The sequence below is a fragment of the Patiria miniata genome, unplaced genomic scaffold, assembly GCF_015706575.1.
Source record: "Patiria miniata isolate m_02_andy unplaced genomic scaffold, ASM1570657v1 HiC_scaffold_17, whole genome shotgun sequence".
Lineage (NCBI taxonomy): Eukaryota > Metazoa > Echinodermata > Asteroidea > Valvatida > Asterinidae > Patiria > Patiria miniata.
In genome coordinates, this window is record NW_024037055.1 from 9,994,501 (window position 1) to 10,019,830 (window position 25,330).

Sequence of the window (25,330 nt, forward strand, 5' to 3'; positions counted from 1 at the left end):
AATGATATCTTGATGAAAATGAACTCTCAACATGTTACCTTGCTGGTTTTATTAGATTTAAGTGCCGCATTTGATACTGTTGACCACACTATCTTGTTAAATATAAGACTCCAGTGTAAGTTCGGGATCACAGGTACAGCATTGGACTGGTTTCGCTCATATTTAAGTGGAAGGAGTCAACGTGTATCAATGCAGGGTATTATATCTGATCAATGTAATCTTAATTGTGGGGTCCCGCAGGGATCTTGCTTGGGACCATTGCTTTTTACTTTGTATACATCCAAATCGTTTGATGTAGTTAAACGTCATCTTCCTAATGACCACTGATCTGTGGTGCGATCTGAGGCAATTTCTGACCACTTTAACCACTGGTTTTTTTTTAGGAAAAGATGGTTGTGTACTCATTGCCTGCCTTTATTGCAATGTCACATAAAAAAAAATTGGTTTCGGGTTTTTTTTTTGGGGGGGGGGGGCATGGCCCCCTTTGGCCCCCCCCCCCCCCCCCCTGGATCCGCCCTTGGTTCTACTCTAGAATATATTTTGGAATACATTTTGACATGAAGCATTAAATGCAAGTGCTGTATTAAATGTGCTCCCTAGTCCAGCCGGGAAATAGAAAAGTGTATTACACAAATATGTTCTTGCTTTGAAAGAAATTTTGAGACAATGATTGACAGGCGACCTTAAAAACTTTTACATTGTATATTTTTGTTGATAATTATGTATAATAGTTATGTTCAAAGCGATTGATTTGATGACCGCCCATCCGCCCGCCATAATGACTCCTCAAAAACGAAAAAGATAGCCATGTTCTCAAAGGGATGTATTTAATGCCCGCCCGCCCTAAGACGACTTGTAAAAAAAAAAAAAAAAAAATTGCAAAAAGGGGGGGCACGGGCCGGGTGTGCCCCCATCTGGATCCGCGCGTGGACATACGCCAGAAAACATGTCAGAAATTACCAAAGAGAAGTGTTCCCGATGGTACAACCATTGCCAAACATACATGCCCCGATGTCTTCAACGCAGTGGCGTAGCCACCGGGGGGGCGTGGGGGGGGGCGACCGCCCCCCATAAAACCTTGTCGCCCCCCCCCCCAGTCGCCCCCCCCCCCCGACTGAGATTTTGAGTTTCTAAAAAAATTATCATTGATCTACATGACGCCACGTCAATCCTGGGGGGGGGGGGGGGGCAGGGGACATGTCCCCCCCCCCCCCCCCCACTTTTTGAAGGGTGGGGGACACAATATCAAATGTCCTCCCCCCCCCCCCCCCCCCCGATTTTTGAACTCATGTCTCATTTACAGGGCCCTATTATGTACTACAATGTATCTTTTGCTTAGAAAATATTGGTTAAAGTGGTCAGAAATTGCCTTAGTTAGCACCACAGAGCATTTAGAATCCAACATTTTTCGGGGCCCTTCAGCGGGCCCCGAACCCCACGCCTAAAGCTCAGAATTCTGGTAGCTGATTCAATTACTCCAACCTCGAAAACAATGTTCCAAAAAAATTTCTTATGCCTTTAGCTGAGAAAACCTCGAAAATTATGTTTATATAATTATCTGTTGTGCTAAGATAATTATTGGTTAAAGTGGTAAGAAATTGCCTCGGATCACACCACAGAGCATCGAGAATCCAATTTTTCGGGGCCCTTAAGCGGGCCCGAACCCCACGCCTATAGCTCAGAATACCGATAGCTGATTCAATGACTCCAACCTCGAAAACGATGTTCAAATAATTATCTTTTGCTAAGAAAACATTAGTTAAAGCATGGAGGAAAGTGGTAAGAAATTGCTTCAGATCACACCACAGAACATCTAGAATCTTTTTTTTTTTCGGGGCCCTTAAGCGGGCCTCGAACCCCACGCCGTAAGGGCTTCGCGCTTCGCGCTCGCATCAGTTATGATCAAGGTATGTCCGCCCCCCTGACGCCCCCCCCCCCCTGAAATGCTCCAGCCCCCAGCGCCCCCACAGCAAAATATCCAAAATGCTAGCAACTTTTTGTGCTGAAATAGGCATTTAATCTGCCCGGAATGACATCAAAGTTTTGCTTATAAATATGCTCATAAATATGGAACTTTGCATTAGCATAAAAACGGAGAAGGCACCAAAAATGGAAAAATAAAACTTGAAAATAAGGTTATACATGTAACACAAAGATGTATTTTCAAGGTTTGCATTGAAAAATTACTTTGCGTGGGCCTTTAAATAAGTGTTCGGTCAGACATACGCCAGAAAACATGTCAGAAATTACCAAAGAGAAGTGTTCCCGATGGTACAACCATTGCCAAACATACATGCCCCGATGTCTTGCACGTCAAGAAATCGTCAACGTCAAGATGTGCCCCTTGCTCAAACGTTTAAACACGTAGAACAGATGAACAGTGAAAAAGAAATTGGGTTATCTTAGCCCTTTTCATTTCGTTATTTCGTTACATCTTGTAATTTGTGACACTGTAAATATTTTACAGTCACCAAGATTTTTGGGGGAAAACGAACCTCGGAGGAAAATAGGAAAACATTATCAATTAAAAAGGATTACAGTCAACTCGACCGGGCGTTTGCCAACTCGACTCGAACCAACTCGACCGTTTACCAATCTTATTAATTTGAATGACCAAACGATGAAAGTATGATTGCCCATAAACGAACTTGGAAACGAAAAGCATGGTATACGTTGAGCGCACCAACGTTCGCTAATTTGAATGCGTCAACCGGCAAAAGGTTGCAAAGACTTATTTAAGAATGCTACAAATTAAGTCTTGAATGCACCAAAACGAAATAGAATGCCCCAAAACGAAAACGAACATTCAGAGTAAAATCTTGGCTGCCTAAAGTTGAATGATTGAATGCCCCAAAAATGAAAAAGAAAGTTTGATCACGTGTAAAAATCACGCGAAATGGAATGAATGATAGGCCTCATGAAAATGATTAGGAAATTTGCCGGGAAAACCTATATTAAATTTGAGTGGAAAAAACAGGCCCGGATTATACAATGGGCACAGTAAGCACTGTGCCTAGGGCCTACAAAAAATTCGGGGGCCTATACGAAAATACCGCAGTGTGCCATAAAACACACACACACACGTTTGTTTTACATTCCTTTGTTTTCGTGTAGTTAAGAAAACTCGGTACAAAAAATAACTTTACTTAAACTGTAAAAATTCTTTCAACCCATTTTTTTCTATGGTTCCCTATAGTGTTTCTCTTCATTCTGCCACATCTTTGGGCACATACTCTGCATGCCAGACGATGACCCTGTGAAATAATGTCCTTTATACGCCACCCTATGGGACTGACGTATGTTAAAAGCCTGCTTGGAGATGGTAGAGGCATACTGCGACCGGACCAAATCGCAACACTTGCCCAAGATCGCAGTAAATGGAAGAAGCTTGTAGTCGCCTGCTCTGCAGCCGAAGGATGATGGTGATGATGATGATGAATGTAGTCGACTAATCTGTGGATATTTGAGCCAAGTTCGTGGCTACTCTACATTTTGAGAAAACAAAGGACGCAAATGCACAATTTTTGGGTCTTTATCTTGATTCTGTTACTTATGCATGCAACCTTTACCCAACCCCTAAAAAAAAAAAAAAAAAAAAATCTCTTCTTCAAAATTGATTGATTTGATTTGATTTTTTACAGAACTTCATAAATTTTTATTGTTCCTGCAAAGTATTTAAATATGTGAATAATTTGGAGAAGTGTTTGAAAAGTTAGTCACATAACCTTTGTCATATTTTCTTTCAAATATTATACTACACCCTGTTTCTTTAATTCATATTTCAGTTAATTTTGTTCTGGAAATGTCATATACATAAAAAGTAATAACTTTTTTATATTTTACATGCATGTAATATGGCAAACGAGTATTTGCATCAAGCAATTTGCGTTTTTATGAAACCGAGTACATGCAGTATTTACAGACTGAACACAATTAAACCCAAACTTCGGTGAATTTATCACATCTATAATAATGTTAAAGGCATATAGGATCATTTGCATTTATCCCCAAAAGTAATCTACATAAGTATTATCAAAAACCTTTTATGGAGTAACGACCAGTCGACCATACTGGTACTAAACATCACGTGAGATTATTCCTGAAGTATGTAGGTGACTTCCAACGATCACTCAAACTTCAACAAGCTAGGTTTTGAACATTCTTCTTTGAATTCTGAGTGGTGTTTTATTGGAAACGAACAAAATGCATGGAAGGCAAATGATCCTATGTATGCCTTTAATTGGTCTTGCTGACGACATGTGCCTTCCTTTGTCTTCAGTCATGGCACCCTTGTCTATATTTGTGGGGTGAGTTCACCTTCAGATTTCCCGCCTACAACTGACACATCTTGCTGAACAGTGTCAGCATTGTCCTTGCCTACTTCAATGATTGGGGGAGGGTTTCCCCCATCTTCTTGATTTGATGCAGCCTCATTTGCTATGTCCTCCTCCTTCTCCTCCTCCTTGACCACACCCACGTTCATCGTTTCTTGGGGCATGTCCTTCTCATCCTCAACATCACTGTTCAACTCCAGCTGGCTGGGATCCAGGGAGCTGTAAATCTTCAGGAGGAACCAGAAGCAGGAAAATAATCCAATGGTACCTGAAGACAGAAGAACACAGATAATAAAATCACCATACACTTGATAAAAAAAGATTATACAGTGTACATATATGACTAATTGTTGATGGAGCGTGTGGTTCGAATCCAGCTGCTGGCTGTGTCCTTGGGCAAGCCACTTCACCCTCACTTACCTCTTTCTACCTAGGAGTATAAATGGGTACCTACATTAGCTGGGGAGTAACCTGCTATGGACTGGCATAATATTCTCAGTTGTTTCATGCCATAGTTTCAGGGGCTATCCGCTCCGTGCACAAGTACCCCCTCAACGGTAAGAAAGGGAGAGTTGGGCAAGACCACATGGAGTTACATTGGAACGCATCCCTGAAGAAGCCTGATATTTATGCGAGGACACTATGAGTTTGTGCACATTCAGAACAAAATTACTTGTGCGTACTTTGTGTTATACACACGGAGAACCAGTATGCACACGCAGTGTGTCCCATCCAAGGGGCTCTCCAAAGTGCTAACAAAGCGCCCTCTCTTGTTCACACACGGACCCCATATTGGCTTGTAACAGACTTTCCTTATTATAGGATTGATTTAATGGTGATTGTTTTGTGTGTCTGTGGGGTGAGGGTGTGTATACCAATGCCTGTTGCAAAACGTGACAATGGATTACAGAAATAACACTGTGAACATTTGTACTTAAACAAGCATTCAACAATTGCAGAAAACTGCACCAGTGATTGAATTTCCGATTCTTGCAATTTGAGGCCTTTTTTTAAATCTAATGATAACATTTGCAAGTTCTGAAGGTTAGGTTGTAATACAGGGTGGGTAAAAAAAAAAACTAATCCCAAATGACAAGACTAATTTTTGAATGAAGTTTTGCCTGTAGCACTTACAAATTCTAGGACATGCAGGCATGCAACTGGGAAATCACAAAAAAAGAGGAAATTCAAATTTTTCCCAGACTTTGTACAGTGTTTTTCTATTTTCAATGGCACACATGGGAAGTAAAAAAAGAGGAAATCAGCTGATCCGAGGAAAAGTTGCATGCCTGGACATGAAAGCCCTACCAATGAGCTTTCTTTTAGTACAAGAATCATTCAAATCACTCATGCACTTTTCAAGTTACTGAATTTAGAACACAAACACCATTTTTAAGGTTCTGTAAAGTTCCGTCCACGGATCACAAAAAAAAGATAAGTGTTCTTTCAGCCAAACGAAAACAATTCACATGCATCCCTATGAGAATTGTTTTCGTTTTGCTGAAAGAACACTTACAATTTGGGTTTCGTTTTCTTTTACTCACTGTATAGATGCAAGAAAAATGGGCCAGGTACACTGTGAAGTGGTTCCTAGTAGGGGCTTGTATCAGTTCATATGCCATCAGTGTCTAGATACTCAGGTTGGATCAGGGGCTCAGGTTGGCATAGCGGTACTTTCCTCACTTTCACCGCTGTGACCCCATTTTGGATTGGGTTTCAGTCCCTGCCTTATTCCGTGGGTTCCCCTAGAATATCAATCTGGGGTTTTTCTCACACCACTAAAACTGTAACTTCCTTCCCCATCTGCTACCAAGTCTTATATATCCTGTTCTGGCGCTGTTAGATGTTCCCAAAATAAATAAATAAGTAAGTGCTGAACGCCCATGTCTCTCCTGGGTAGGTAAACAGCGCCCTCTACAGTTCTGCAAAGACAACACAGCTTGGACTCACCCGTGAACAAGAAGAACAGGAGGACCATGATGGAGGTGTAGCCAAAGTACAAGACTGTGCTGGCTGTGCCCTGGATCGTCAACTTGGACACAAAGTAATACACGCAGTAGATAAGGACGTAGACGGCAGTGAAGCCGCTCGACAGGAAAGAGCGCCACCACCAGTGATAGTTCTGCAGAGGTAAAAATGATGAAGCTTTCAACTTTAGATTGAAAAGGAATGAGTCGGTGCCTGAGTTACATCGCATGAAGGAAACTGTTTATTAATTCGGTTGAGTACCAGGACGAATTAGAATAAATCTACTTCAGCGTTGGCATGTAAATGATGCATGGTTCGGTGATTCAGGGCGGGTAATTTGAATAGGGAGTGGAACATGTGTTCGGCTAGAAAGTAGATTACTTCACGCTTGCAAGCAGTAACAAACACACACATTGTTTTAATACCTGTATTTTGGTTAGTATTTTATATCCAAAGATGCCCAGTGTACGGTTATTTCTAAGAGAGTTAACCATAATATTGCTACCGCTAGCCTAAGAGCGTTGACTTGCAAAGTTCAGGTATAAGTTTCAACTTTTCCATAAATGGTTTTTGTGGTATTTTGTGTCTGGCATTCAACACAGCAATGAGTTTGAATGTGATTCTAACAGTATAATTAACATGCAGAAACAAGCCACAACAACTGTAAAATATGAATATTTATTTATGCTTATCAAATTCTGTAACAAACTGCTGACTCAAATAATGGAGGCTCTTATAGGCCCAAAGCTTGCTCATCTTAAGCCTTGAACGTTACAATTGTTGAAGTGTTGTACAAATGCCATTAAATCGGGCCAGCATGCCTGGTTGCTGATACTTGCATATATACCAATGTCAGGCTGGTTTGACTATTTAATTGTGCAGAATGGTGTCAAAATGATCAATGCAAATTAAGAGATGTACTGTGCATGGCATATTACTACAGTGGAATGTCGCTATACCGAACACCGCTATACCGAACATTCGGCTATACCGAACATGGTGCTTGGCTCCTGATTTTTTTTTAAAACGTACTGAACATTGTTGTTGAAAAGTGTAATCAGAAGAGCAACAAGTGGCTATTATTTCCCCAAGGAATAGTAGGGGAAAGTCACCCATTGCTGCAACTAGCAGGCTCTAAACTGCGTAATTACATAATTCAATAGTCAACACATGTTCAAAGTCGTCTTTCAGTAACTATAAGTAAAATAATAATAATAATAATAATAATAAAATAATAAAATCGTTATACCAAGCGATCGATATTACGAACAATTTCTGTGGATCATGCGATGTTCGTTATAGCAGCGTTTCACTGTATAAGGCCTGTAAATTATGTTAATACATTTGGGAATTGTGGGAGACAGCTTCAAGGCATGGTGAAAAACAAAAAACTGTACCTCAGATTGAAGGTGCAAAAAGCAGAACAGTATCGTGATCAAGGAACAGACGACGACCATGACTGCAGCTGTGCACAATGTGAAGCCAAATCCGTAGAAGAACTGATGCATCCTGGAACGTTAACATTGCAGGTGAGGCTGTGACTTTGAACCGTTTCAATGTTTAAGAGAAAACGGCATACAAGTCTTCTGAACATTTACCAAGCTGAAATTATCAACTGAATAAAAACAAGTGATCTGCGGACCGCATGTGTCGCCTTTTTCCGCGGTCAATCTTTGTATGTTTTGTGTTCTGAAAAAAAAAAGAGTATATTTGTGCATTTTAACAACCACCTTGAATGACCCCTAGATAACCTTTGACTTTCAATTTCGGAAGAGTTATGATGAACCCCCACCCAAGGATCACTCTATTCAAGTTGCATTAAAATCCATCAAATTCTGTAGACAAAGAAACATTTGAGGCATATTTAACCATGACCTCTAGTGACCCTACATGACCTTTAACCTCAGTAATCCGATGAAGAATTGTGTCTTCCCACCCACGGGTCACGTACTGCATGTAGGTGTCATCAAAATCCATTAAAGCATGCAGAAGTTATACATTTTTATTTTCAAAAAATGGACCAAAACTTTCATACGGGGCTATGGGTCTATGGTCATACAGAATTTAGAACTGGTAAGTGTCTCCCAAAAGCTCATTTAGGCGACACAAACACATTAAGACAAAGCGATCCTAGTAGAGCTGGCCCTAGAGTGCACAACCTTATTCCTTTGCCTCAGAATGGCTAAGGAGTTCAAAGAACAATTTGAATTGTTAACGTGTTTTGCCGTTCTGACTTATTGCTTACAAATGTATTAGGGAAAGAACATAAAACAAGCAGCACCAGTTTGCATGTGAAACCTCTTCAGTAACATCAAGTGGCATAGCCAGCAGGGTCGTAAGGGGGTATTTACTCTCCCCCTCCCCCCCCCCCCCTCCTCCCCAATATGTTTTAAAAAACTGCCCTTTGTTTTTTTTTTACAAATGCCCTTTTTTTAAAAACAAGTGCCCTTTTTGTTACCAGGGGCCTTTTAAGAGTGCCCTTTTTGGAATTTCGCACGACCATCTGCAATTGTGCCACCCTTAAAAGCGCCACCTATTGTCTGATAGTGTCCATGACAGTCCGGTTTGAACAGCGCCCACATAGAAAAGATGGTACCCCCTTCCCACCTTTTTTTGTTTTACAGAGGCCAAGTAACCAGAGAAAAAAAACGCTACCTACATGTCAGCATGGATGTGCGAGTGCCCTTTTCACAATCTCCCCAGCCCCCCCCCCCCCCAAAATAAAAAATGACCTTGCTATGCCACTGACACCTCTTGATGGCAGGTCAACAGGTAGAAATGACAATCCCTACCCTAGCGGGTTGGCCTAGCGGTACTTTCCTTGCCTTCTACCACTGTGACCTGGGTTCACATCCCGCCTGGGCCAACATGTGGATTGGGTTTTCATCCCCTACCTGATTCCGTGGGTTTTCCTCAGAATATTCCTCTGGGCTTTTCCTCCCACCTCTAAAACTGTAATTTCTTCTCATTTGTCTTCTCTCTACAGGTTTCTTCAGGCTTTCGAGCTACAGTACTTAAGGTACTTTTGAGGAATCCTTGGTTTCATTACCAGACAGAAATAAAATAAAAATAAAAATAAACTCACCAGATGCTACTCAAGATAAAGAAAAGCTGGATGAAGATACAACTGAAGGGAAGCCCCCCGCTGAAAACAGCAGTAAGCACAGGGTGTTTGTTACAAGGCTGCCTAGGGATCCGGCGCTGGGTCAGATTGGTGGGTACCGGGAACTCAATCGGCTAACAGGGAAAACAAAGGGAAAAATACACGAGAGGTGCTTAACATGTGGTTCTACCGAGAACTGATTACATTGAATTTCAAAATAGTGTACTGACAAATTTAGAACTAAAAAATGAATAAAACAGCTGCAAACTGCTCACTGACTGGATTGACCTGAAATATGCAAATTAGTCCAGAGTAGCCTGATATATTTCGTCCTTAGCAAATTAAGACTTCTTCAGATGTAAAAACCTCTGAAGAAGTCTTTGCTAATATTTGTATTATTAAATTTAGTTAAAAGTCTTTACACGTTTTCTCAGAGCACTTAATATGCTGGGGTGTACAACAATGCTTATACTCTGCTGGCACAGTGATTTTGGACATGATTTCTAGACCACCCACTTATGAGGATTTCATGGCTTCTGACTAGCACCCTCAACACAACTACTGACAACATGGGGTCCACTATACAAAGGCATTGCTCCAGTCTAATCTTTTTGTTGGATCTAAAATTGATGATAGATGTACATCCTTACTATAATTCCGGGAATCTCTGTCTGTCTGTCTGTCTGTCTGTCTGTCCGTTCTGACCAGACCACCCTTGTGGGGTGATGTTCCTTTCAGAACACATCACCCCACTTTTTACACAATGGAAAAACATCACCCCAGAAGGGAATCTTTAGAAAAAGGGATAATGGGAACACAATGCTATCACCCCACAAGTCCGTCTGGCTAGAACGTCCGTCTGTCTGTCCGTCGATTATCTCCAGAACCGGGCACCGTATGAAGTTGAAAATCGGCGGGTGTATTGCTCGGGACACCAGAATGTGCAGTGCCAAGTTTGAAGGGGTTTGGACGAGCGGTTCTCGAAAAAGCTGCAAAAAAGTACTATTTTCTGAGCCTCAACGTGGCAGTATTATAGCCTAGAACATAACACCACGCACTGCCGTTCTTTTCAATTGTTTACGTCATGTAAAGCTAAAACGCGCGCTCAATATGACGCAACAATGTAAAAAAGGACGGGCACATCATGGGGTTCTTTTCAATTGTTTACGTCATGTTCGAGCTAAAGCGCGCGTGCTGACGCAAACAGTGCAAAAAGGACGGGCACATTGTAGGACGATAGCACTGCACACCATGTCTTCGTACGTACATATACGTGAGTATACGTGAGTGGCATGCACGGGCACATACATTTTGTAGTCAACTGAGCAACCATCACTGCACTGTATGTATAGGCGGTCGACTGAGCAACTCTAATACAATATGGTATCGCCCTACAACTACGGATACCATATTGTCCAGTAGGGGTAAATATCAGTGCCAGGGGGTGACGACATTTTGTGCGTTTAACTTGCGAGTGTGCGTTCACACCATTGAATAATGTGCGTTGTTTGCACAAGCTGCAGTTCTCAACTGCCCCTTCCAAACACGCACATTTTCGCCTGGCCCAATACTAGTAGTGATAAATTTTAACACACGAGTCTGGAAAACAAAGATGCAGCAATGGTAAAACTGTCAATATAACAGCGTTTGCTCAAACGGACAATTTGGACGAGTTACCTTTCTTATAAAGTCAATGAATCCCCCAATGTAAACAAGAGGCAACTGGATGCCAAACCACAAGGCAAGTAGCGTTAAGAGAGTGGATGTAGGGATAGCGGCTGAACTTTGCCAGGTCCACAGCAGAACATTTAAGATTAGAACGATGGCGACGATGATGCTGGGAACCAACAGACCAGTCAGCAAGAGGTTGGTCTTCCACTTCTCACCTCCGAATGCTGTGATGAAAGATTTGTAAATGTAGGCCACTGGATTCGCAAAGTGCACATACAACATGTTCTGTTACCATGGTCTGTGTTGCCATGGTCTCTGTTGTCACTGTCTCTTTTGCCATGGTCTCTGTTGCCTTGGTTTCTTTTGCCACCGTTTCTGTTGTCGTGTTATCTGTTATCATAGTCTATGATACTATGCCAACAGAAACCATGACAAAAGAAACTTGGGCAACAGGGGCGAAAGCAAAGTCTTTGTTGGCATATAGTCTTTGTTGCCATGTTCTTTGATGTCATAGTCTCTGTTGCTTAGATCTCTGTTGTCAAGGGGTTTTTTGGCCATGGTTTCTGTTGTCATAATCTCTGCTGCTTTCGCCCTGTTGCCCAAGTTTCTTTTGTCATGGTTTCTGCTGTCATAGTATCTGATGTAATGGCCTATGTTGCCACGGTATATGTTGCCATGGTCTCTGTGGTCATGGTTTACTTTACCATGGTCTGTTGTCATTAAGGCAGTCACAGGTTTGAGTCTACGTCTTACGTCTAAGGCTTTCCTAACATCAGTCCAAATTCACCAAACTTTGAATTGACTCAGAATCAGAGATGTATGACTCATGACCCGGACTCAGACTCCATTCCAACTCGAGTCCCATTTTTGATGACTCGAAGTCACGATGACAAATGAGTCACACTCGACCCAGCAGACTCGGACTGCGTGACTCGGAACTCGACCAAAATTACCACAAATCGCTTATTTTTTCAATTTAGTTTAATTACAAATTATTTTGAAGATGATCCTTTCTTGAGCAAGCAATACAGTCAGTGCAGTGCAGAAGAAATGCATGTAAGTACTTTACATGCACTGCACATGCGGCTGGCTTGTTTCCGATATATTGACTTGGGAAATCAATTTATTAGAAACATGTACCCCAGCGTCCACACTTGATATTGCGTAAATTGAGTCCCATTTTCTGTGACTCAGACGACTCGCAAATGACTTGTGACTCGGAATCAGACTTGACCTTTGTTACTCAGACTCAGACTCGACCTGCATGACTCGGGACTTAGACTCGGACTCGGGAGAGGTGACTCGGACTCGGACTTAATGTTTGGTGACTCGAATACAAGTCTGTTCAGATTGAAGAGTGAGTGCAACCATGAGCCATCCAACTCTCACATGCCAATCAGCCTCACCCTTGTACATTCGAGTGGAGATGTAACCAGCCGGCAATCCAAGACAGACAAACAGCATGATGATGCATGTCATGAGAGCCCCTCGTCTGGCCGGTGATAGAAGCCCCACAGATGCCAATACTTACCAGTATAGAAAGGAAAAGCAGAAGAGATTAAGGTTATCATTAAGCCCACATCACACTGGACAGGAATGAGTCATAGTGCAGTGTACCACCAAGAGGTTAACCACACACAAGTTAATGTTTTATGAGAAAAGGCAAAATTTCACACAAAACCGTATTATTCCTCTTGCACAGGACTCAGCAGAATTGCAGTTTCTTTTGACGCACGTAATTTGGAATTTGGGGTTTATAATGAGTTTTTCTATGCAGCTTCCAAATGCATTTGGAAGGACAGTTGAATAGCTGTAGGGTAATACATGTAGCATCTCGACTCTGAAGCTAAACATATGTGCAATTCTTGAAGACCAAATGGGCTTGTTGATACACTGTTACATGATCACTCATATTATCGTGCAGTTGAAAGCTGGGATGGGTTTGTGGATCAGAGCTGTAACAAAATTACATTTGAATGTTTCATGCCAACACTTTCTTTTCCTTGAATATGGACTATGTCACTTGCTGACAGGCAAAACAGCCACCCAAGCGTCTTCCTCGTGTTTTTATCCATGTAATGTCATGTCAACATTTTCAAATATAGAAGTGAAGAGCAGAGTAAATTCTGAATGGAGGTCACCGTCACGTGACTACAACATGCAATTTTGTTAAACAAGTGTGGCATGGTCTATGCTGCTTACCCAAAGTGATGAAAGCCACAAGGACGATTTGCGTTCCGGATCCCAGCAACGCTGACAGGAGCATGCAGCCGCGTGGGGGTCGGAAGATATCGCCATGTAACAGCTTCCAACGAAAATCCTACGAAAAAAAAATTCAAACATTTCTATAAGTGAGCAAATAGCACAAATTTTCAATTTCTAATACTGAAGAGTTTAATTACTGAAGTATGTGGCAGGCGTTGTTGGCAAGGCGTTCGAATGTCTCTCCCGGTGGTCTTCCTGGGACCCTCTCTTTATTACCTTTGAGGGGTTACTTGTGCACGGAGCCCATACCGCATGTCTGATCTACAAAATTCCTAAAATGGTGCTGATAAGCCAACACATAATAACAATTGCAAAAACTTCGCACAGGGCACCACCGTGAGTCCTTCCTTCAAAACAGTCCACTGTGTAGAAAACCAGCGTTATCTTTTTTTGTGCATTAACTTTCTAGAGGCATCCAGCCCCGTGTAAAGTAATTCACTGAAATAGTCATGATGTTACTCAGAGTTCAGCTCGGTGCAACCATGATTACTGGTTTACACACACTGCAACGGCCCAGTGGTTTCGTTATGGCTGTTGTGAATCCGTTTCATAAATTTCACGATCTGCTACCAGTTGTGACCAACAAGGGGATCTCTCTACATGTCAGGGGTAATGCCTACAATGCCTGTGTGCAAAGTGTTCTCCAGTATGCGAGTGAAACCTTGATGATGATACGACACTTTGCGAGTTGCGACGTGTTACACGTCGTAACTCGAGTTGCGACGCATCGCAGCGCTTCATGAAATTGGGTACAGGTTTTAATACCTTCCACAAAATCCTGTAAAATACTACCCAGAAAACCATCTATGGGATCTGGTATGGTTATAGGGTAAACAGGAAAAAACACTGTACTTACACGTGCACGTTCACTTCCAGCTTTCTTTACACTTTCTTCACCTGGGTAGACATTGTGATGCAGGATTCGCCCCACGATCAATAACAAGAACCCAGCAATGACAAGAGAATTGATGGTACTGGGGGCGGGAGTGGAACAGGAACAAATATAAAATCAAACACAGAAGCATACATGTAGATTACCTCTTGGGTTATGTGTCAAATGAAGCAACTAAGTTTCCAATATAAACTATTGGAAAACAATGTACTTTGTTCACATCCTGAGGGTTTCTAGTTTGCAGTGCGTTCAAAGCCTGTTAAGATCGCCACATTTGACTGAAGAGACACAACTACCCAAGTAAGATGGAAAAACAAGCTGCATTCAGCTTCAGGCATTTTGCTGGGGATTTCTGATGCCTCAGGGAATGAATGACGATTGTTACTTGACAATGATTGTGAATCTGAATGGATAACTAGTGATTGAGTTGCGGGATCGGCTTGTGATTGACTTGTGATTGGGCTTTCAGAACTTGACCCGTAATAGAGCCTCAAACTTCACCCCTTGTGGTGCCCTGGCAGGCGTTTGCTGTGGCTGGCGACCAGCGAACAAGGACATTGACAAATTGGGAGAATTAGGAACACAGGGCGGGATAGCTCAGTTGTAGGAGATCTGCCGTAATATGAAACCTGGACTCCTAAAGCCCCTCGCTGCACACCTTTCTGATTCTACCGATTCACTGGATCATCGGTCCATCAGACGTACAGATTGGAGAGGTGTGCTCTAAAAGCTTGGACTGATCTGACCGTATACTGGGTGATGTACAGGATGAAATCAAACATGCTGGATATTTTCACATCCGATTTCACTGGATCCGATGTCACCAGAAAGGTGTGCGGGCAGCACTCCGATTTCACCAGACGCGATATTTATGTTAACCAATCAGATTCACGAAGAAAGTGATATGATTCAAACAATACAAACAATGAGTCTGTATTTCACAGAATCCAAATTTCACACAATACTATATAGTACAGTATTATTGAAGTCGCAGGTTAATATCCCTCTACAGTCAATTTTTTTTGTTCGTGTTTATATTAATGTTTTTCCCCAGGTTTTTTTGTTACTTGACTGCATACCTCAAGTAGAAGATTTTGTTGTGTGGTTTGCCCATGGATCCCAAGACATATTCCCATCGAGACTGCCATCGTAAGTCCTCATTGAGCTGTGGGAAAGAACACCACCAAAAAACATTACTATACATTAGCTCACCAGTTAATGCTGCTACATAACCAAATCTATGTACCAAGCCAAATAGTACAGTAAATATTTAGAAATTGATGGTCGCCACTACCTATGCTTTATAGCATTGGCGACTAGTAGACTAGTCGTACATGCCTACGAATTTGTAGCATGACCCACGTTCTTGTTTCATAGTCTTCCAATAGTGTCTATAGGGCTCGCTCAATGACAGCCATCTCTGTAGAACTGCCACTGTGTATTTTATGCAATCAAGCACGCATTGCGCAGTCTTGAAAATATTCCAAACATGTGCGCTTGCTGCTCGAAATGTGTTCGAAATACGACGCAGCCAATGTGCGCTATGCAAGTTGACACTCAAAACGCTGATCCAGGTGGATGATCTGTAGGAAATGACATTACTTGAACGAGACCTATCGTTTCCTAGTCTTCCAACTCACCACGAATTCCACACTGTACGTGTATCTGATGGACATAGGTTCCTTCAGTTCAGCTGGGATGGCCATTCGGAAACTGTCGGGGTTGTTCTGGCTCGGATTTATCTGGCAGTTACCACCGTTTTTTTGGTGGTTGATGCTGTCCGGATAAAGATACAAAAAGAAAAAAGTCAGCAACACAATGCACAGATATCAGAGGGAACTATGGTTAGCCCTTGCTAGTTGACTATAGTTGGACTAGTCTAGTGGACTATTCAGAACCAGCCTACTGAGCATAAGCAGAACATTGTCACTGATGCAATTATTGTTATTATTTTGTTGGTGTAAGAGCAAAGGGGGGGGGGGGGGAAGGGGCTATCCGACCCCCAAAACCTCCCCTCTTGATTCGCACCTGAAAAATACAAATATGGGTGAAAGAGGTTACCACTTAAAAAATGTACCACTTTAAGTTAATTGAGGCTGGACAGTACTCGGCTTGTAGACGAATCTGGGCACATGATCACTGTATACTCATGAGGATCCCTTGACAGGGGCCTCCATGATAGAAGTGACAGCGAGCGAAGCTATCAGCTGAGCAACTATTTTCTTCCATTAATCCAGAAGGATGCCTTAGGCCAAAAAAAGTCTCCGGTTTCTGGTATGGAGCTTGCCCCAAAAGAGGTGCGGCGACACGTTTTTTTTGTTTTTCTTCCCCTACTTTTTTTTTGGCTTCAAATGTCGGCTGATGTTGCAGATGACTCTTTGATCCCTTTAAACTCTAAAAAATATCCTTCAGAGTGGAGCTTGAGGTGACCTCAGTAAAGGTCATAAGGCTTGAGAATTCTGCATCCACGTACGATCTCGACCGACATGACCATTCCTCGGGAAATTTGGATAGTCAAGACAAAAATCAGAGAAAACGGTGACGTCAGACCATACAGCGACATCGACATCGTGCATCTGCTGCCAGGCTGGTCATTAGTCTGCTCCCTTACATATTGCGCTAATTCAAAAGCGTTTACAGGTGCCAGATTAGCGACCATCGCTCCCTCAGTCTGGCTTCCAGACGCACAATTACAAAATTACAACACCATCTGCAAATGGTGCCTGACTAAATTTAGTGCAAAATATATGGGAACCCAGAGAGGCCACATAAAGCTTACCCTCGATCATAACCCATCTAAAAACACGTTAAAATTGTCCAGCAGCAGGATTCCAGTCAAACCAGTGAGTTTGGCAGTTTTGAGACATCATCTTACATTAAAAAAATATACTTTTTAATTTTGCTGATGCGCATGGCTACAGTGACATGCGCGCAGACCAGAAACCAGAGACTTTTCTTTTTGGCCTTAACTTGTAGATCTCTCTTTTGCATCCTTTTTTGAAAAAAAAATCAAATAAAGTGACTGCTTTTTAAACTGCCTACCTATCAGGCTGCATTTGGATGGAGACTATGCGACCAATACTCGAGTCCTCATAAAGCTGGTTGTAGGTAATGGTGATGTTGATATAGTTGAAGAAATAGTAGGTGTCCTTCTCTGCAGAACTTGCCTGTATTAAAGGAACAAGGGCAAAATTCACAGTTGTGCTAAGTGCACAATGAAAGCACACTATTGTTGCAATAGGTTAACAGCCACAATGTCATGTGATGTGTCTACTTGTGATTGGTTCCCACCTCAAATTTGCTAACCAATGTTACCTTTTCTTCTACATAGCTCTGAGAAACTGGTCCCAGAACATTGAGAAAGGCTCTAGCAATTAACACACTAAGACTGAATATAATAAGGCCTGTTCCAAATACAATGTACACCAAATATTGAACTATTCAATCATCAACTGGATATCCGAATGGCATTTTTCAATTGAAATATTTGAAATGTGGGTGATCTTGAGATGATGAAAAACATCCACTGTGTTGGTTTAAATGTATAAGTTGCGTGGTTTTATTGTTTGCTAAATGCCACGATTTTACTGAAAGCCATTTTCATGCATGATTTTAGATTTTCTTTGCTGCATATATTAGCTCAAATTTGTTTTTGAAAAGTAGGTCAAATATCAGCCGTTTTGTTTGCCTCCTTTTCCACTGCCCCACAATTACCAGTGGTTCTTAAAACCATACGGCACCACTGCTTATTTCTTTGGCATAGCAGGGCTGTTCAGTTTCTGCAGGACCTTGAACTTGATGTTATAGAAGTTACAATTGTTCAGTTGAAGGTAAAAAAAAATTAGGGTAAAGCATGTGTAAAGCATGAAGCACAAGAACGTATTACATTTGCATGTGCAAGCGCTGGTGGTCACGTCTAGGACAGTACAATGTGTACCAGTGAATTACGTGGGCAACGTAACTATGCTCGGGTACCGAATCAACAAGCTGAATTGACTGGTCTTTTGTTCAGGCTTCAATCTCTTTCTTCAGCATGAAAACTTACACTTTACAAACTCTTTTATGTTTGGAATAAAGACTAGCCTTGTACATAATTCAGCTTGCAAATAAAAGTTATATGTGAATGGCGCATTTTCAAGCGGTCTCAACAGATCTCGGGGGTAAAACATGAGACTTTGGCATCGGAGACCAAGACCGAGACCAGAGCTTCGAAACTGAGACCAGCCCTCCCGAGACCGGGACTTTGATAGGACGATCGAGACCGAGACCAAGACCGAAAAAAGGGTCTTGAGACGGTCTTGAGACCGAGACCAGGGGGCCAATTTCATAGAGCTGCTTAAGCACAAAATTTGCTTAAGCACAAAAACGTCTTGCTTAATAAAATCAGGTTACCGGCCAAAACTCCATGCGATTGTTATGCTAAGTAAACAACAGCTAAATACCAGTCACAAGCAATGTACATCACATGGAGTTTTGGCCGGTAACCTAATTTTACTAAGCAATGTTTTTTTCGTGCTAAAGCAAATTGTCTGCTTAAGCAGCTCTATGAAATTGGGCCCAGGTCTCAGACCTACAACACTGGCAACCATAATCATATAAGCACAATCAAAGGCAAAATATAACAATGACTGATCATAAGCACAGCACACCACAAACTACACACATCTGGAAATAAAACAAGTTTAAGGTTGTGACATTCAGGTGCAATGTAGATCTATAAAGTGCAACTCACATAAGAGAAGCAGAAATCTTCGTTGATACCCTGCTTGTCGATATAGCAACCAATAGGGAGCTGTGCAGAACAATACCTTTGATCATCACTTCCTTCTTCATGTACGTTGAAGCACCATGTCACAGGCAGGTTGTCCACAATCCTGATTAGAAAAAGGTTTATATATAGCTTCTGACTAGCGCCCTTGGATAAATATGGTGACAAATTGGGAAAACTGCCAACATATAGGCCAAAACAAGGTCTTCGGTTTCTAGTATGGAGCTTGCCCCAAAAGTGATGCGGCGACGCAGGGTTTTTTTTCCCTACTTTTTTCCGCTTCTTCAAATGTCAGCTGATGTTGCAGATGATGCTTCGATACACTTAAAACTCTCAAAAATATTCTTCAGTGTGGAGTTTGAGGTGACCTCAAGTAAGGCCATAACTTAGGCTTGAGAATTCTGCACCCACTTACAATCTCGACCGACACAAACATTCTTCGGGAAATTTGGACAGTCAAGACAAAAATCTGAGAAAACTATAACCAGGCTGGACATAAGTCTGTTCCCTTGCAAACACGACCATCGCTCACCTCAGTCTGGCTTCCAGACGCACAATTACAAAATAACAACACCATCTGCAAATGGTGCCCGACTAAATTTAGTGCGAAACATATGGGAGCCCAGAGAGGCCACATAAAGCTTATACTCGACCGTAACCCCATCTAAAAACACGTTTAAATTGTGCAGCAGCAGGATTCCAGTCAAACCAGTGAGTTTGGCAGTTTATGAGACATCATCTTACAGTGAAAAAAAAACTTTTTAATATTGCCGACGTGTATGGCTACGGCGATGCGCGCACAGACCAGAAACCAGAGAATCTTTTTTGGCCGAAGGCCAGATAGCTCATTGTAATCTGGAGGTCGAAGGTTCAAATTCCACTCAGGTATCCAGTCATTTCTATAACTTCACAACGATTAAAATTTCAACTCGAAAATTTCCCGGAAATGTTAAATTTTCATTCATACGAAGAAACCAGCCTCTAGCCTTCTCACATGAAACTGTATTCCTATGTGTACAACGCTACTCCTTACATAGTTCAAACTACTTGGCCAGCATTTATACTCATATTCAGAAGTATTCATTTTGATTTACATTCAACTACAACAACTGCAGTTGTCACCAACCAGTGATTCTGGTAGCTGAGCCTGATCGCTTGCTGCAGGAAGTCCAACTCTTGCATGTGATTGTCAACATCAGGATTGTACGTCTTCTCACAGACAGTAACGCACTCCTGCGTTTGGTTGAAGGTGAAGATGTATGGTGAAGTGGTGATACGGTCCCCTAGTAACACCTGGCCAATGTTCTCAACCATAGGATCGGCTTCCAAAGCTTCTCCTTTGCAGAAGTCAAAACTGAAAGAAGAACAATGTCAACATGGTCCATTATTTAGTTCTTAAGCTCTGGAAGGAGCTTTTACATGTCTCTTGGTGGTCGGTCGGTCTGTCTGTCTGTCTGTCCGTCCCCGAAAATTGACCAAAAGTATGGTGTTCCATATGCATCCGTGCCATCAGTGTCGCATTTTTCGGCATCATTTGTTTAAGCTCTGACAGGGATCATTTTGACGGATTTCATTTTTAGCTCTGGCAGGGATCATTTTGATCGATCTAATGCAAAACTGTCATGCAAGGCTTCTTAAACATGGATTGAGCTTATTGTGCACTCTCACTTTTTTCCTGTCATCCTAAGGGGTTTGATGATGCCTATTTTTCATTCTCCTAGGGCGTTCTTCTCAATGGGAGATTTCAGGGGTTTCTCTAACCATTTCCTATTTTTAAGCTCTGGCAGGAGCTTACTCACTTGGTGGTCGGACGATCGGTCGTATGTCGGTTGGATGGTCTGTCTGTCGGTCCAAAAAATTGACCAAAAGTCTTCAGCTTGCTAACAAGAAAGACATCGCAGTCATGTACTTTGATCTTGATTTCACCCAGATCTTGATTTCATCCCACTGCCCGTGGGATGCCAGCCAGGAATGGATAACGAACCTTTTTTACCCCGCCTTTTCTAGGGGCTTCCCAAAGTTGGGGCAGGCAAGGCATATACCGTAATTTCCTGCGGATAAGACGCGTCTTATCTGACTTTCTAGACCACAAAAACATCGCTGCGCCTTATCTACAGGTGCGCCTTATCTGGTGTCGCTTGAGTTCAAATTTTTCTTTGTGTGAAGAATTCTCTCAATGCCGCAATCAATAATGCGGTCAACCAAGGCTCAACTCTCCAGACATTGTGACCGTATTTTCATTCCAACAATGCCGCGATGTGTTGATCCCCCATGATCGTGCTTTCATTCCAACAATGCCGCAATGCGTTGATCCCCCTTAGTGATCGTGCTTTCGTTCCAACAATGCCGTCATACAAACGGTTTTCTTTGTGGCCGTTTTTTCATTCCGAAAATGCTGCAATCAGAATTACTTAAACGTTTAGAAATCGCATTCACTCAAGTTCTATTGTGTGAACGTTGAGGGTGTTTATTGTACAGGATATCTTCGAAGTCTGCTTTAGACTTTAGCCGTGTCCGCACTGGACTTTTTTTTTGGAAGGTTTTACCGAGACGATGGTAATGAGAAATGGTCAAATGTGACCACTGTCCGCACTTGGACTTTCGACACGGGAAAATTTACCCAGGCCGCGTGGGAGAAGTAACCGAGCTGTCACAGTGTCAGTATAATGACTCACCGTACACAGAAAACAAATTGCCGATCACATTTTCAGCCGCCGATACGCACAGTAATATTACACACGCCATTTGCATGCACAACATAATCGTTTACACGATATTATTTCATCTTGACACGCTAAATCTTGACGAAAAGGCCGATAATTCTGACGCATTTGTGATGCACGTCGTCGAAGCCATGCCGCTGTACGATGTTCCGTGCGGCAGCAGTGCCATCAGTATTCGTTGGTTCCCATCGCATGCTTACAGAATCGAAGCTATGATGTGGGCCAGGAACCAGTGACTACGGCCTACGTACGGTACCAGACCGTGATGTTCCGTGCATGACTACAGTAGCGTATCAGGACGAATTTGGATCGTAGAAAATAACATACATCGGTGGAGAAAGAGAATTTCCGCAAATTAATTCTCAGAACGTGATCTCTCTTCTCTGTGTATGTATTTGTCCGTTAAAATATATATTTTAACGAGATTTTACCGCTCAGACTTGATGATACACCGCAGCGTGTTTCTACAAAATGTTCGGCCACTGCACGTGCAGGTTCGTGCGGTCTCTGTATGCATAACAGGGCGCTCGGGCCGGATGTACGCTTTCCTGAGCCGCTTTTACCGACTCGCACTGTCCGCACTGGACTTATCGTCTCGGGAAAAGTGCTTCATGGCTCTACATGTGACCAGCCAATGTAGTTACGGTTTAATTCATCCTCCGAATAGTGTGATCGTTCTAAGGCAACACAATGGCCCCTTTGTGGCGATGTACCGACACCGGGTGACGCCTGGTGTTCTTTGCGGTCAAACATGCGTCTTATGCGGCGGTGCGCCTTATCTGTTGGCGTTTGAATTTTTTTTGGGTGATTTTAGGGACCTGCGCCTTATCCGCCGCGCGCCTTATCCGCAGGAAATTACGGTACATAGGGCCGCCTGGTCGTCATGACCGCGAAGACGCTGCGGCTAATAGCTTTGGCACATTCAGGAAGTGGTACGTACTTATGTGCTCTCAAAAGTGTTAAAAAGATGCCCTCTATTTTTGGAGCGCACGGAGCCTATTAGGGGAAAACTCTTTTGAGGGCTGGACTGGGAGCTTACCTTTCATATGCATAGGGGATCACAGTTTTTACTGTGTTCAGGCGATTCACATACAACTGTACCAAGCTCTGCAGGAAGAAAAACATTAACAGACAAGTATTTATCCATACTTTGATGTTGGACCACTCTATTATATGAACAACACAATTAATTTTTGAGGATTGGGGTTTGAAAAATACATTCACGTATACATGTAAAAAATTGCTGGCCTAGAGAACCTAACATTTATTTTTACGACATGGATGGCAAAGAGACATGTTTTTGATGAATTCTGCCGTGAAAACTATGCCAATTAAGTCCAGGACAACTGTAGTTGTGCCGGCCAAACTGGAACACTATGTTGGCCTAGGTCCCAGCTTAAACAGGCATTCCGGCCTCAAATGTTTATGTTTTGGATTGTTTACTCATCCTATTTCGAAGGTCCGGTTGAAATTTAAAAGGAAACTAACCTAATGTCGCACTGTTCCTGAGAAAAGACGAAAAATCCCAGATGTTTACTTCAGACGCGGCGGACATTTTACATTGTGTGTGGGCGACACATATCATCACACAGCACCAATACACAAATGTTGGTTCTCCCACGTCCGCAGAATGCGATGCGCTGATGGAACATGTGTGGCAGGAATCACGACTACTACCCAACAGCTCGATTTTTAAGAGTCAAAATTTTGACCCTGAAATTCTTTCTGGCATGGTTCTCGCAATAACACAAAAACGCCCAGTTTTTAAAGGATGGTTGTTCGGACGTTTATAAATGCTCTTTCCAATTAACATACTTTTGTTTAAAATGCATTTTATAGCCCAATTGGGCGCACTCCAGGACATAATATCCCTTTAAATTTGGACCGATGGTCAAGTTGGCGCATGACAATACCTGTGACCAGCTACTGAACAAGATTAGAGCATTTAGGCAAAACATTGGTTGACACTGAAAAGATGATTGAATAGCACTCTGCACTAATGTTAAAAATAGAAGCAAGTACATGGATCTCAGACAAGCATGCTGTACGAACTTCTCGTGTGAAGATTACACGCAGGCTTGAAGCACCGCTTCTAAGCGAATGTATATGCGGTCTCAGGTGTGCTGGATGCATGTGCGTGCGTGATTGTTCAAAAGTTTGTCTGACATAAAGGGTATGCGCTCGTACTAGCGTTGAGCAAAATTGACGTCATTAGTGCGGAGTGCTATTATGAGACCCAAGGGTCTACGTCCTATAAATATACCTGGCACTGGTTTGAAGTGAGATGAATCAATGAAGAACTCAGAGGAGATTATTCTCAGGTTCTGTGCCACTGCAGCTTTATTCATCAGACATAATGTAAGAGTGAGCGCGGGCGAACTGTTCACCTAATGTGCTTGCGCGCATACAAAGTAGTGCTCATGAAGTATCACAACATCCCTCCCCTTTTGAAAGTACAATTTCAGGAATAATGATTGGTGTACACATAAAACTGGAATTTACTTAATCAGCAAGCATTTACATGAAATGTGTAGTGATGGCTTTTCAATTGACAGGCATATGAAACATTGGTGGTCATATCTTACTGACAACTACAACTTTTGTTTCTCTGCAATAGTTTCTCTGCAATATGTGGCACACAGTCTTAGTACCTTCTTTTCGAACGGTAACAAATTTAACTTTAACAGTAACAAAGTTAACTTGAACAGTAACAAAGTGAACTTTAGTACTTTCTTTCTTTTGAAATTTGACTTTGGTACTTTCTTGCTTTCTTCCTTTTTGAACTGTTAACAAATTTAACTTTAAACAACAATAAATGTACTGAAACGGGTTTAATAAACATATGAAACTTTGAGTTCTGTTTCAAATCGTGTGGGTTATTTTTTTGTTTCCATATGAAATTAAATGTGAAATATCGTTTCTGAACCAATTGTTTGAAGTATCTGCTATGTATAATCTGGGTGTGCGATATTATTCAGTGTATCTGGCTGGTTTTCGGATTGTGCGTCCAGATTTTGTTTTGCGAGTGACAGTCGGAGACTTGTTTCGATCTGTGTTGTTTCGGTCTGTTTTGTTTTGGTCTGTTTGTTTCACAGCTTCTGTGTCTAGCTTCTTGTTGGACAGTGGAAGTGATTCATCAGCGAATCGAACTCGTTTGGGCGTAGCCAGGGATTTCATCTGGCTGGGCATCTCACGTAGGTGCGAACGGTTGCGACGTAGTCTGTGTCCATTGGGTGTGGTGACTTCATATGATCTAGGTTCCTTACAGACTGTTGTGACTTCACCAGGCAACCAAGTGTGGTTCTGCTGGTCCAGGATTCGCACTCGTTGGCCAACATAGAGTTGTGGGAGTTCTTTTACTGCTTGTTTGGCATCATGGTCGGTCTTCATCTTTTGTCGTCTTGCCTCTAGCTGGTCTCTGATATCCTCAGCTTTCTGGGGGTTTGCTTGCAGGTGGTTGTTTGGCAAGGTAGTTTGTATCGGTCTGCCGAAGAGAATTTCAGCTGGTGACGGTAGTTTGGAGTCCACAGGGGTTGCACGGAGGTTCAAGAGTGCTATGTCGACATTTTGTCCAGACTTCTGGCATTTCTTGATCACTGACTTGAC

General features: G+C 42.3%; 1 protein-coding gene across 6 annotated transcripts in view; it reads right to left on the reverse strand.

Moving 5' to 3' along the window:
* Positions 1-3,516: 3,516 nt before the first annotated feature.
* Positions 3,517-25,330, reverse strand: part of LOC119723774 (transmembrane 9 superfamily member 2-like) — a 29,124-nt gene continuing 7,310 nt past the window's right edge. For 5 of the 6 annotated variants that reach the window (XM_038194626.1, XM_038194625.1, XM_038194628.1 and 2 more), the window contains exons 3-17: positions 23,988-23,993; positions 22,764-22,831; positions 20,128-20,355; positions 18,966-19,107; positions 17,276-17,400; positions 15,874-16,009; positions 15,313-15,398; positions 14,198-14,315; positions 13,279-13,396; positions 12,483-12,602; positions 11,083-11,300; positions 9,388-9,539; positions 7,700-7,811; positions 6,285-6,456; positions 3,517-4,602 (exon numbers count right to left, since the gene is read on the reverse strand). In XM_038194626.1, coding sequence (XP_038050554.1) covers positions 4,295-4,602; positions 6,285-6,456; positions 7,700-7,811; positions 9,388-9,539; positions 11,083-11,300; positions 12,483-12,602; positions 13,279-13,396; positions 14,198-14,315; positions 15,313-15,398; positions 15,874-16,009; positions 17,276-17,400; positions 18,966-19,107; positions 20,128-20,355; positions 22,764-22,831; positions 23,988-23,993 — 2,109 coding nt within the window. In that variant the 3' untranslated portion in view covers positions 3,517-4,294. The remainder of the gene's footprint in view (positions 4,603-6,284; positions 6,457-7,699; positions 7,812-9,387; positions 9,540-11,082; positions 11,301-12,482; positions 12,603-13,278; positions 13,397-14,197; positions 14,316-15,312; positions 15,399-15,873; positions 16,010-17,275; positions 17,401-18,965; positions 19,108-20,127; positions 20,356-22,763; positions 22,832-23,987; positions 23,994-25,330) is intronic. The other variant, XM_038194630.1, reaches the window with a different exon arrangement.